Source organism: Scardinius erythrophthalmus (assembly GCF_964197995.2).
Source record: "Scardinius erythrophthalmus genome assembly, chromosome: 25".
Taxonomy (NCBI): domain Eukaryota; kingdom Metazoa; phylum Chordata; class Actinopteri; order Cypriniformes; family Leuciscidae; genus Scardinius; species Scardinius erythrophthalmus.
This window is the reverse complement of record NC_138245.1, coordinates 20655549-20667384: the sequence shown is the minus strand read 5'-3', so window position 1 is coordinate 20667384 and position 11836 is coordinate 20655549. Positions and strand designations below refer to the sequence as shown.

Below are 11836 nucleotides of genomic sequence, written 5' to 3'. Positions count from 1 at the left end.
AGGATACTTGATTATTCCCATCCTGAAGCGGTTTATATTATTGATGATTTAATTTTCCAGTTCACTGCAAATGTTCTCTCATTCAAAGCAGAATAAAATAAGCACAATTTAACCTCTGGATGATCTTTTGCATGTGCCAGAGCATTTAGAACATTTTTGATGCTGGACATGATCTCAAACTAAATCTCAAGTACTTGATGTTTTTGATACTGGAAATAATTGGTACAGCCACTTGCTCGTTCATGAATGAACAAAAATACAGGAATGTCTGATGAACTGCACTTTAAAATTGCTGCAATGTTTTGACAGACATTTCTTATCATTTTACCACGAGTCATATCAGTGCTGTCAACACAATTATCTCAGCCATCAGAACAGATTTGACTCTTGCCATGCATGAACGCAAAATGTCTAACATAGTTTTTTTTAAAGATAAATATTATAAACATAAAAGCTGGGGTAAATGAATTAAATGAAACAATTGAATTAAATCAAATTTTCTATAGGAGAGATTGACACAAAGGAAATATTTTTTAAAAGTATTTTTTTTATATATTTTCATTTTTGTATTTATAACATTATACTTTGTATTTTATTACATTTGCATCAAATTACAAAATAACTTTAAATCAACACAGAAAAAATTCTAAAATTGGGCTTAGAATCAGTTACTTTACATTTATGGAGATGAAACTCACCACATAAAGTTATCAGTTTTAATCTGTCATCCATCTCAATTGACCCGGAGTCCCAAATCAAAAACAGCACATTCATAATCTCAAAAGTAAAAAGTAATAAGCAGAGAAAATAAGCCAGGCTACTTTTTTTCCAGAACTCCTCAGCATAATCACATTCAAAAAACAAATGTGGTATTGTTTCAAGATTACAGTTGCAGAATGCGCACTGTGAAGAGATGTCTAACTTACACTTAGAAAGAAGAGAGTTACAGGGATAGTAGGCTAGGCTAATTATGTAGAACTTTAAAGTAAAGCTCTTTCCACTTGTTAGGTAACGGAAACTTATTAATGCCAGTCAATATATTAATAGTAGAAAAAGAAGGATAATTTCCATTTGAAAAAAGCTTTGGGATGACAGCTGATTTTCCTAATAAATATATATAGCCTATATTTGTTTTTACATTTGACATTGGAAAGCTCCAATCCTCCAACAGATAATTGGGGCAATAATTCACAGACTGATACTCTGCAGTATGACCTAATTTTTTATTTTTTATTTAAACGTTTCATTTTAATGTTTCCGGTTCAGGTCTTTTGTATGTGCTTCGTTAAATATAAAGCTGTTTTACTCAAGATACCTTCAAAGGAGCGATCAAAGATGAGCAAATGTCCATCGCATATGTAGATTGATATCTATAAGGGATATTTTTTTATTATTATTCTCACAAACATTCGGATATTAAAACTGAATAAAATGCCAACAATAAAAATAACTACCTAGGTTAGCAGAGCTGTTAACACTTTCTCCAACAAGCGAGCGTGATGATGAGACCTGTTTACCTGTTTGTTGATGAATCCAGACTGAGAGTGCATTGCTTCCGTCTACCACGCGATGGCGGCAGTGCGCAGGAGAACGGCTCGGATATTCCAGGCTGATTCTCTCAAGGATGTGAACCTTTCCTTCCTGTTTCAGTAACACAAGCAGCAAAACCTCCGCATAGTGAGCTGCAATAGATATCCATCAGGCCTCCATAATGGCAGTGTACTTATCCTTAGCGTTACAAAGTCGCTTACTTCACAGCTTCAATCGCGCTAAATGCGTGATTGTATTAATTTAGCATCCATTATTATAGACATTTTATTTATTGTCGCCGCACGTCTGGAAAGGCAGCATCAGGAACACGCGCCGTTCTTCGGCAATTGTTCCCACCATATTCTCATGGCGGAGACTAAAATCATTTACCATATAGATGAGGAGGAAACTCCTTATTTGGTGAAACTGTCAGTGGCTCCAGAGAAGGTAACTTTGGCAGATTTCAAAAATGTCCTCAGCAACCGACCGGTTAACAGCTACAAATTCTTCTTTAAATCTATGGATCAAGATTTTGGGTAAGTGAGATGATGGGAATTGTCATTGTATTCATTCATTCATTGTATTCAGTCCCCGATGCGACTGAAGCTGTCATCGTGGCAGAGATGATTTGTCATCATTGGCACCTGCCTGTCATAGTGATGGCTGTATCATCTCCTCCTTTGTGGGATCAGCATCAGAATACAGTCATGCTCTTAGCTGTTAAATATGCTATAGCACAACATACATCTCTTTGCTTCTTGCATTTGCATTTTGAACTGGTTTGTTTGCATGGTAGCCGAAGTTTGACCTTAGCAAGAGGAGGCAAAACACAACTAGCAATAACGGACACTTGTCAATAACAGGCAAACAATGTCATGATTCTGACTTATTTTCTGTCAGCTTATGAAATCTTGCTTGAAAAAACACATCACAAGCTGGATTGCTAGTCTCTCAGCTTGGCCAGGGCTGGCCTGTTGGCTGGTTTCAGAGTGATTTTCCAGCTGGTCAGACTTGGAGACCATCTTAAACCAGCTAAGACCAGCAGACCATGAGTAACATTATCCTCTCGAGTCTTGCCAGAGCTGCCTGATGTGATTGTCATCCTCTATGAACAGCGGGTACTTTCCACAAATAGGATACAAAATAGTGCATAAGTAGGTTTTTTCTTCTTCTTTTTTTTTTTCATTTTCAACAAATGGTCAGTGAAAAGAGATAGCCTAATTCTGACAACGAAATGTTTGACCTCATGACCAAGATGTTGTGTATAAAACGCGGGCACTACTGAATAGCCTACGAAGATTTCATTCATAAAAAATGTGTTTATAATGGTTATATTTTTACTGTGATTAATGAAATATCAATTTATTAGATTGTCAACATTATGAGTAAATTATTTTATACAGTCAAGTCAACTTTATTTATTTAGAGCTTTATACAATACAGATTGTTTGAAAGCAGCTTTACAGTGGGAATTGATTCAATGATACAAACAGAGTTTCTTTTGGCAGAGCAGCAGCTCTAAAAGAAAATAGTGTCATTGTTCAGCTGAAGTCAGTTCAGTGTTGATTCAGTTCTGTTGAAAAGATCATCATTTCATCTATAAAGCAGTTCTGCGGTAAACAGTGATGTCATCGTCCAGCACAGTTCACTTCTTATCCAATAGTATCAGTGCTGTTAAATCATATTGTTAAATATTAAGTGTACCCAACTAAGCATTCTATGCAACAGTGGCAAGGAACCCAAACTCCATCAGGTGACAGATTGGAGAAAAAAACCTTGGGAGAAACTAGGCTCAATCAGTTCTTCTCTGGCCAACGAACGAACGAACGAACACGGTGTGATTATGATTCAGGCTGCATCACAAGTCAGAAATCAGATTGTATATCAGTAGCATTCAAATATTTCATCCAGTTCCTTTTGCTACCGTCGAGAAGGTCAAGACCACTGAAGTAGGACAGGGCAAAATCCCCTGAAGTACATATTTGTGAAGACTGTGCATCCCCTTAGGCATAGTTTGATGCCTTTTATCAGTCCCAGTCTTTTACAGTAGCTGCTAGCACCTCATTTATGTGCACTCAAAAATGTATTTGTTTTTAATGTAACTTCAAACCAGTATACTCAGATCCTGATAAAGATACATTGCAAGGACTGTTGCCTCAGGCTGTTTATAGCAGAATGCACCATTAGATCCTCATTAGCTAACAGAAGGTCATTAGCTTACAAACTGCTTTAAAAGTGGTTGATTATTACCCATTATGTCTCCACTTGCAGAGTTTACACCAGACTCGGGTTAATTATTGTTTTCTTTTTGAAACCATTAATCAGGCATGATGATGTAATGCTGATTGCTTTTACCAATTGGCAAAATCTTAAATTGGCAAAATCAAAATCTTTCATGGTATTAATACAAAGTTCTGTCATGAAACTCTAGATGGTGCAGGCATGTGATTCACAGATTAACTTAACCATCATAGAGTGAAAGTTTATCAATTGCATGTTTTGTCTTGCCAATTTACACATTCAAGCGATTTTAAAGGGGTCATATAATGACATTTTTGTACAAGCTAATATGATTCTTTAGGGCCTAAATTAAAAGTTTGTAATATACTTTAATGAAAAATTCTCATTAGTATTGTAAGAAAACACTCATTTTACCTGGTCAAAATCAGCTCTGTTTTCAGCACGTCGTTTAAGTGCATGCATCTTTAAATGATAATGAGCTTTGCTCACCCCGCCCCTCTGTTCTGCGTACACCGTTGGTAACACAATAACACAATAACCATAACGCGTTGTTCATTATAAACGTGCGGATTCTGAATTATATTGAGAACGTCATACATAGAAAACATGCCGTAATGTACCCTGAGTGTAAACCTTAGCCGCATTCATCGTGAAGCGTGCAGCAAGCGATTTGCAAAGATTAATATAAAGGTCAATAAAACGTTACACTCACTTCTTCTTCTGGAGGTGCAGCAGGAACATGAATAGTTGGTACCGATCCTTTTTTCAGGAGCAGCTTCTTAGCAAAACCAGCTTTATAACGTTACTGACCCTCGTTTGTAAAGCAGTCTGGTGTGTGAAATGATTTGCGCAAACATGAAAGCATTGACGTTGATCGTGGGGAATATTCCCTTCGAAAACAAACTCAGCCACTGCGTCTTCAGCGGTTAGGATTTAGGAACATCAGCATGACTGCTGTGTTCGTTATTACACCCAAGAACAGAACACCACAATCGCTTAGACGCCATTCTGCTCATAGACAGTGCTCCAGCGTATCAACAATGACGCGTGGACTATGATGATTGACAGCTCGCTCACGAGCGAGGGCGGGTCTGTGTTGAAACGCTGCTGTCACTCAACAATCGTGGGAGGGGCGTCCGACCGTGTGACGTCACACGGTCGAACGGCTTGATTTGAGAGAGGGGAAAACATATAAGAAGATAAAAAAAAAAAACACTGGATGGATTTTTATCATTTTATGATGGTTGTGTACAGGCACTGCCAACACACATTTCAGTACAATCAACTTGTAAAAGTGCATGTACCATTATATGACCCCTTTAAACCATTTACAAGCAAGAAGAGGCGAAAGAGAACTCAATTTGGTACTTGTGTGCTGTTATTTGTGCGCACCCACACAGTTTCAGCCTCGTTTCAGCCTCGTTTCAGATAGCGTGCGAACTCCGAATTGATTCCTCTTTCATGTCTCCTTGCTCTTGAAAGGACACATACACACAAAACTATATCAAATACCCATGTCTGCAAGTATTCTTTGTAAAGTCGTTTTAGTGTTTTAAGTGAACATACACAGTTGAGAAAGAAATCGGATGTCTATCATTATATTGGATCTGTGCATTTGGTCTTAAAGTGACAGCTGCCTATAAATAGCCTACATGCAGCTGTCTGTGTCATTCATGTTAATCAAAGAACAAAACACAGCTTTAACCAAGATTAATCTATATTTAGTTTATACGGAAAACTATAGTGTTATTTTACATTCATTACATTTCTGTACCTGAATACTAATTAGACCTTACTTTATTTGTAACTTTGATTTTTTTTTTGTATTTAAATGCCTGTAATTTGTGTTTTTGTTCTTATGTGACTGTTCACTTGTCTTAATAATGTTTGAACTTAAGTTCGGCTTTGCTGTGGTATTGAAGTACTTAAAGTGTGCTTTAAGAAATAAATTGAAAGCCAAGTTAAAAAAAAAAATGTTTTTGGTGTCTGAAAAATTATTTAAAAAAAAACGTAATATGATCCGAACCGTGAGTTTGAGTTTAAAATTGCATAAATATTTTGCATTTTATTTTATAATGGAACTCAGGCCTGTTAAATCTTTCTTAAACATCTGACTTGATCTTTTAAAAAATATAACAAGTCACTTAAAGTAAATAAAGTTTTTAATCATCATCATCATATTTCATTTTTTAACTATGCCTTTAATGTTTTTGATTGGCTCCATATTTGAACATTGAAATTCAACAAAGTTAAATAAACTTTCCTATTGAAACACTCACTAGGACATCATGCAAATGAATTTTAAGACTAGTTACATCAGTTCTTGTCTTACTTAAGTTTGGGCATCTTTGCATCACAAAACCTTTCTCCTTTTTCATGATGAGAATTTCCATTGCTGGCACCAACATCCTCACTTAATCTTTTCATTTAAATACAGTACACGCAATACTCTTCGTTCTGTCAAATACACATTATATATCTCAATATCTTTTTAGGTTCTTAAACTTTTCTTTTGGTATCTTCTTTTTAAGGCCATATAGTTCCAGTGAAATGGGAATGTCATTGTGGCTCCTTGTGCAAATTGTTGAATTTGATAGACTTTCAATGGTCGAAAACCAAATGTGGGTCAGTTTGCATACATCTGACGTATTGTATTTAAAGAGGACTATCTGAATAACAAATAATGTTGAAAAAAGAAATGTACCCTTATTATTCATATAAAAGCAATAATGTCAATCTTGATTTTTGAGAGTCAAAATATACATTGTTATGAAGAATAAGGAAAACATGGCTTTTTAGATGGTGCAATACCTTTATTTTACTTTTGCATTTTAGAAATGTACATCTACAAAGCTCTGGGTGTCAATTTATCCTTTGAATGTCTTCTTCTTTAGAGTAATACTGTCTACCATTGGTGGTTGAATGAACATAAAAATGCCTTAGAACATCCTGCCCTATTATTCCGCTCCTCAATGCTGCCAATATACTGTACCACTTCTGTTGGTGCACTGCAGCAATGTACTGTCCAAGCACATGCTTCTTGTTGGGCAGATCTTCAGGAAACTGGACTAAAAGTACCAGTGGTGTCAGCTGAAATGAAAATAAAGGGCTTTTCACTTAATACACTTAATCCTGGGTTATCATCATTCCAAACCCTGGGTAGAGGTACGTTTCATACTTGTAATTTAGAATTTATCCAATCATGACAAATTTTCAAATTAGAACATCAATCCAAAGTTTATGAATGTACAAGGTACAATGTGAAATGTCACATAACCTATAGTTGTAATTGATAACCCTAGGTAAAGTATGAGCAGTGTGAAACATGAAATATGATTGCCCCAGGATTCCATTGACCCAGGCTTAACTGTTTAAATTGTGAAAAGCCCTTAAATGTTTCGAAGTATGAGCAGTAGCACGTCAAATTTTGGTTTGAGACCCTGAATAAAAAGTGAAATGTGATAGAGGGGCCAGTGACATTTCACATTCGACAAGTATCCAACATTCTTTAAATTTTGAGGATTTTATTAGTGTGGTTAGCTATTCATAGATTATATAATGAGAATCTGAGCATAGTTGAGACAAATTAAATGACAGAAAATGAAGGAAGACTGTATATTTTGACAAATGTCGTGTGTAGTCTGTATCAATTGTCACAAGGCTTTCTCGTGAGATGAGGATGATTTCCATTGCAAAGTACAGATTAGCTGAACCGACATCGCACCAGCATCCTCACTGAACCTTTTCATTTAAATACATGCACAATTATTCTCAGACAAACACTCTTCCTTCTGTCAGATACTCATTCCTGTTCTTCAGTAAAAAATAAAAAACATTTGTCATAATTCAATTAATTGTGCCCTGTCTTCATAGCACAGTATGGAAGAGTTTAACTAAACATTAATTATAAAACCAGACACTTAAATAGTCTTTTAGTGTTTTATATGTGTTTTTAATCCTTGCAAATCCTTGCAAATTCTCACTATGACGTTATGGAAATGAATCTCAAGTCTAGTTTAACATGACATGTTCTTGTAACAGTTGCTGTCTGTCTCACCATGGAGATGTTTGGGCTTCTTAACTTCCTTCTACTGGCACTCCATACGTCTGCCGATAGTTCCGTTCCAGGATCAGTGAAGGAAATCATCCATGTGGAGAAGAAGATGACCTGGTATAATGCAAAGAACTATTGCCTAAATAATTCTGGGCAACTGTTTATAGCCTCTGATAAGAACGAGCTGAAGAATCTCAGCGGTTCTGTCAGCCAGCTCTCTTGGATGGGAATTTATAGGTTTTCCGCAGCTTGGTACTGGGTGGATGAGACCAAATCCAATTATTTCAACTGGTATGGAGAATGTGCCGTAATGAGCAAGGCTGGACATTGGTTTTATAACACAACATGTGACACTAAACTATTCTTTGTGTGTAAGAAGGATTCTGGAGTCTGGGACTTAGTCAAAGAAAAAAAAACTTGGTTGGAGGCAAAACAACAGTGTGAAACGGATCACGCTGGTCTTGCGATTATACGTAATGATTTGGACAACAACTTAATAAGTGCTATGCTAAATGATAGTTTGGCTTGGATTGGTCTAGCTACAGTTAAAGAAGATACTCCTTTGAAAGAGACCTGGAGATGGATTGGAGACAACAAGCCTGTCATATTCTCCCGGTGGTTAAACATTTTTTTTTGTGCAGTAATTGATTGGAGAGGATTCTGGCATGACCGCGTTTGCTTTGAGGAACACCCCTTTGTCTGCTTCAGAAAAGTTAACAGTATCCTCGAATTCAGGCTGGTCAATGAAAATAAATCCTGGAAAGAAGCTCAGACTCATTGCAACCTGTTGAGCATGAGCCTAGTCATGGTGAAAACCGAAGCAGAATTGACTTCACTGGTGGTGTATATCCATGGCATAGACAGCTCTTTCGTGGATAATCTTTACTTTTGGATTGGGTTGTATAATAAACCTTGGTATTGTGCTAATGGACTATTAACAATCCAGTATTGGAACAGCATGCAACCGGATAATCTAGATTTCATGAATAGAACCATGCCACCAGGCCTACAAGCTTGTGGAGCTTTAAAAGATGGTGAGTTGTTCGATGAGTTGTGCATAAAATCACTCCCTTTCTTTTGTATGGCCAAAGTGCGCTCTATGATCCTGGTGTCAGAACCCAAATCCTGGATTGAGGCCTTGACACACTGTAGAGACAGATATGTAGACTTGGCCAGTCTCACATCAGCTATGGAACAGCACACCGCTGAGAACAAGGTTCAAGATGTCCAGAGTGATTATGTATGGATTGGCCTGAACTTTCTAATGGGTAGCTGGATCTGGGTGTATGGGGATGATGTACAGTATAAGAACTGGGTAAATGGTGGAAACCTACAGTGTCCAGTTGCTCGTCGCTGTGGTGCCCTCAGTGTGGCAAACGGGACGTGGGAGGCCAGACTCTGTGAGGAGAGATTGGAGTTTCTCTGTTTCAAGACTTAGAGACAGAAGGAGACCGAAAACTTGCTCACTTACAGGAGAGTTTATGTAGTTTCTCAATTTTGATTTATTGTTTTGCATTTTCATAGTGGTGGTTGGTATTAGTACGTTAAAATGGTTGCTAATAGAAACGAAGAATAAACTATTCTGTTATTGCCAATGGACAATAGTGCAGTAATTTCAAAGTAGTACAAATCAAAAGTGGTTTGCCTAATGCTTCTTAGCTTTAAAGATCCTAAACTGAAAACACGTTAAATATTTAATAAATAGCAGTTAGTTTTTTTTTCTTTATTAATTTTTAGTAATCTATTTTAATTTTTGGTAAAGTATTTTACTTGTTTAGAATGAAACATTTCAATATAGATTGTGATTTTGATCTGATTTGTGAGTGAATAGTTTGAGTAGGTTAATTTCAAAGAATCAGTGAAACTAGTTAACAAGTAAGTAAGTTTTAATGATAAATTTGTGAATTGTTTTGAATTGACCCTTCGCAGGGAGTTTGATTGACAGACGATCTGACCAATCATAATCCGCCAAATCTGGCATTTTTGTCCGACAAAGCAGTCAGGAGAGTTAGTAGATTAACGTTGGAGGATTTGAAATTGAAAAACGGAGTGACTGACGTCTTTCCGCGGTTAAAACAACATACATACCTTCTTAAGTTCATTTATGTTTATTTGATGCTATAAATGAACTAGAAGGAAGATCGGTTCACGAGCAGCTTTAACTGAGGCTCTACAGCGATCTGTCAGACACATTAAAGAGCCACAAAACGGTATTTATTGTTTCGTTAAAAAATGACCAAATTTGCCTAAATAATTCTGGGCAACTGTTTGTAGCCTCTGATCAGAACGAGCTGAAGAATCTCAGCGGTTCTGTCAGCCAGCTCTCTTGGATGGGAATTTATAGGTTTTTCACAGCTTGGAACTGGGTGCTCTACTAACTTAATCTACTAACTGAGCCACAAAACGGTATTTATTGTTTCGTTAAAAAATAACCAAATTTGAAAGTTGAGACTTTGTTTCATATCAAAAGTAGCCTGGTCTGTCCTGTCTGTCAGCGTGTTGTCAGTGGCTTGTCGGACATAGCAACAGTAACTAAAGGGGGCGGGTCTTTGTGAACGGTCAAGGTCAACAAGTGTGGGAACCCTGACTATTTTGTATTTTTACAAATTTGCCATAATAAATTTATCATTTTCATCTCTCAGTTGGTTTGTTCTTTCATGTGTATGCTTAATCTATTTGTGAAATGTATGCTTTTACTAAATAAAAAAAAATAAAATAATTATAAGTCTAAATCTAAGGCTACTAAGTCTAAATCAAAGAACTAGACCAATGAACACATTAGTTCGGATTAGTTCAGATCACATACTACATTTCTCATTGATGTTAAAATACTCCTCCTATAGGCTATCTGTTGATTCTTACTTGCTTTCTTGTGAGATAAAAAGAATTTCAATTGCAAAGTACAGATCATCTAAACAGTGAACCAACATCCTCACTGAACCTTTTCATTTAAATACATTCACACTTTTTCCAGACAAACACACTTTCTTCTGTCACATACTTGAACTGGTAAAGACTCACATGTGTAATTCATGTCTTCTTAAACCATTAAAATAGCTTTGTGGATTATAGTTAGGCCTAAATTTAAGTTGTTTGAATGCTTGTCTAGATTTTTATTTTTTATTTTTTTTTTTTATGGAATGTAAAATCAGCAGTAATATATGACAGTAATGATATCATTCATTTGATGTATTTTAATTTATTTAGCTCAACTAAACTTTTTTTTTCCCTTAGGCTTGTTCACTGTGGTTTAACAAATAATACATTATGGTGTGCGGTTTCTCGGACAGGGTTTAAATTAAGACATGAGTGGGCCTTAAAGGGTTAGTTCACCCGAAAATGAAAATTCTGTATACTCACCCTCATGTTGTTCCAACCCCGTAAGACTTTCGTTCATCTTCGGAACACAAATTAAGATATTTTTGATGAAATCTGAGAGCTGGCTCACTCCTTCATAGGCTGCTAGGTAATTTCATCTGCCGGCCCAGAAAAGTTAGTAAAAACATTGTTAAAATAGTCCAAGTGACTATAGTGGCTTAACCTTAAGTTTATCAAGAGACGGGAATCATTTTTGTGCGCAAAAAACCCCCTAAAATAACGACTTTATTCAACTATTAATTTTCTTCTGTATGGGCCTCTGACGTGAGTTCACGATATTCCCATTCATTTTTAAAAAAAATAAAAAATCTTCTCAATGCTGCCAATACTGTACCACTTCTGTTGGTGCACTGCAGCAATGTACTGTCCAAGCACATGCTTCTTGTTGGGCAGATCTTCAGGAAACTGGACTAAAAGTACCAGTGGTGTCATCTGAAATGAAAATAAAGGGCTTTTCACACAACACCTAATCCTGGGTTATCATCATTCCAAACCCTGGGTAGAGGTACGTTTCATACTTGTAATTTAGAATTTATCCAATCATGACTGTTGACACTGCAAATTTTCACATAAGAACATCAATCCAAAGTTTATGAATGTACAAGGTACAATGTGAAATGTCATATACCTATA

The 11836-nt window shown here is 36.3% G+C and overlaps 1 protein-coding gene across 1 annotated transcript in view; it reads left to right on the top strand.

Annotated features, from left to right (window-relative positions):
- Positions 1–1523: 1523 nt before the first annotated feature.
- The window catches only part of dvl1b (dishevelled segment polarity protein 1b), a 39059-nt gene continuing 28746 nt past the window's right edge, over positions 1524–11836 (top strand). The window contains exon 1 of the mRNA XM_081357737.1: positions 1524–2066. Within this exon, the coding sequence (XP_081213863.1) occupies positions 1774–2066 (293 nt within the window). The 5' untranslated portion in view covers positions 1524–1773. The remainder of the gene's footprint in view (positions 2067–11836) is intronic.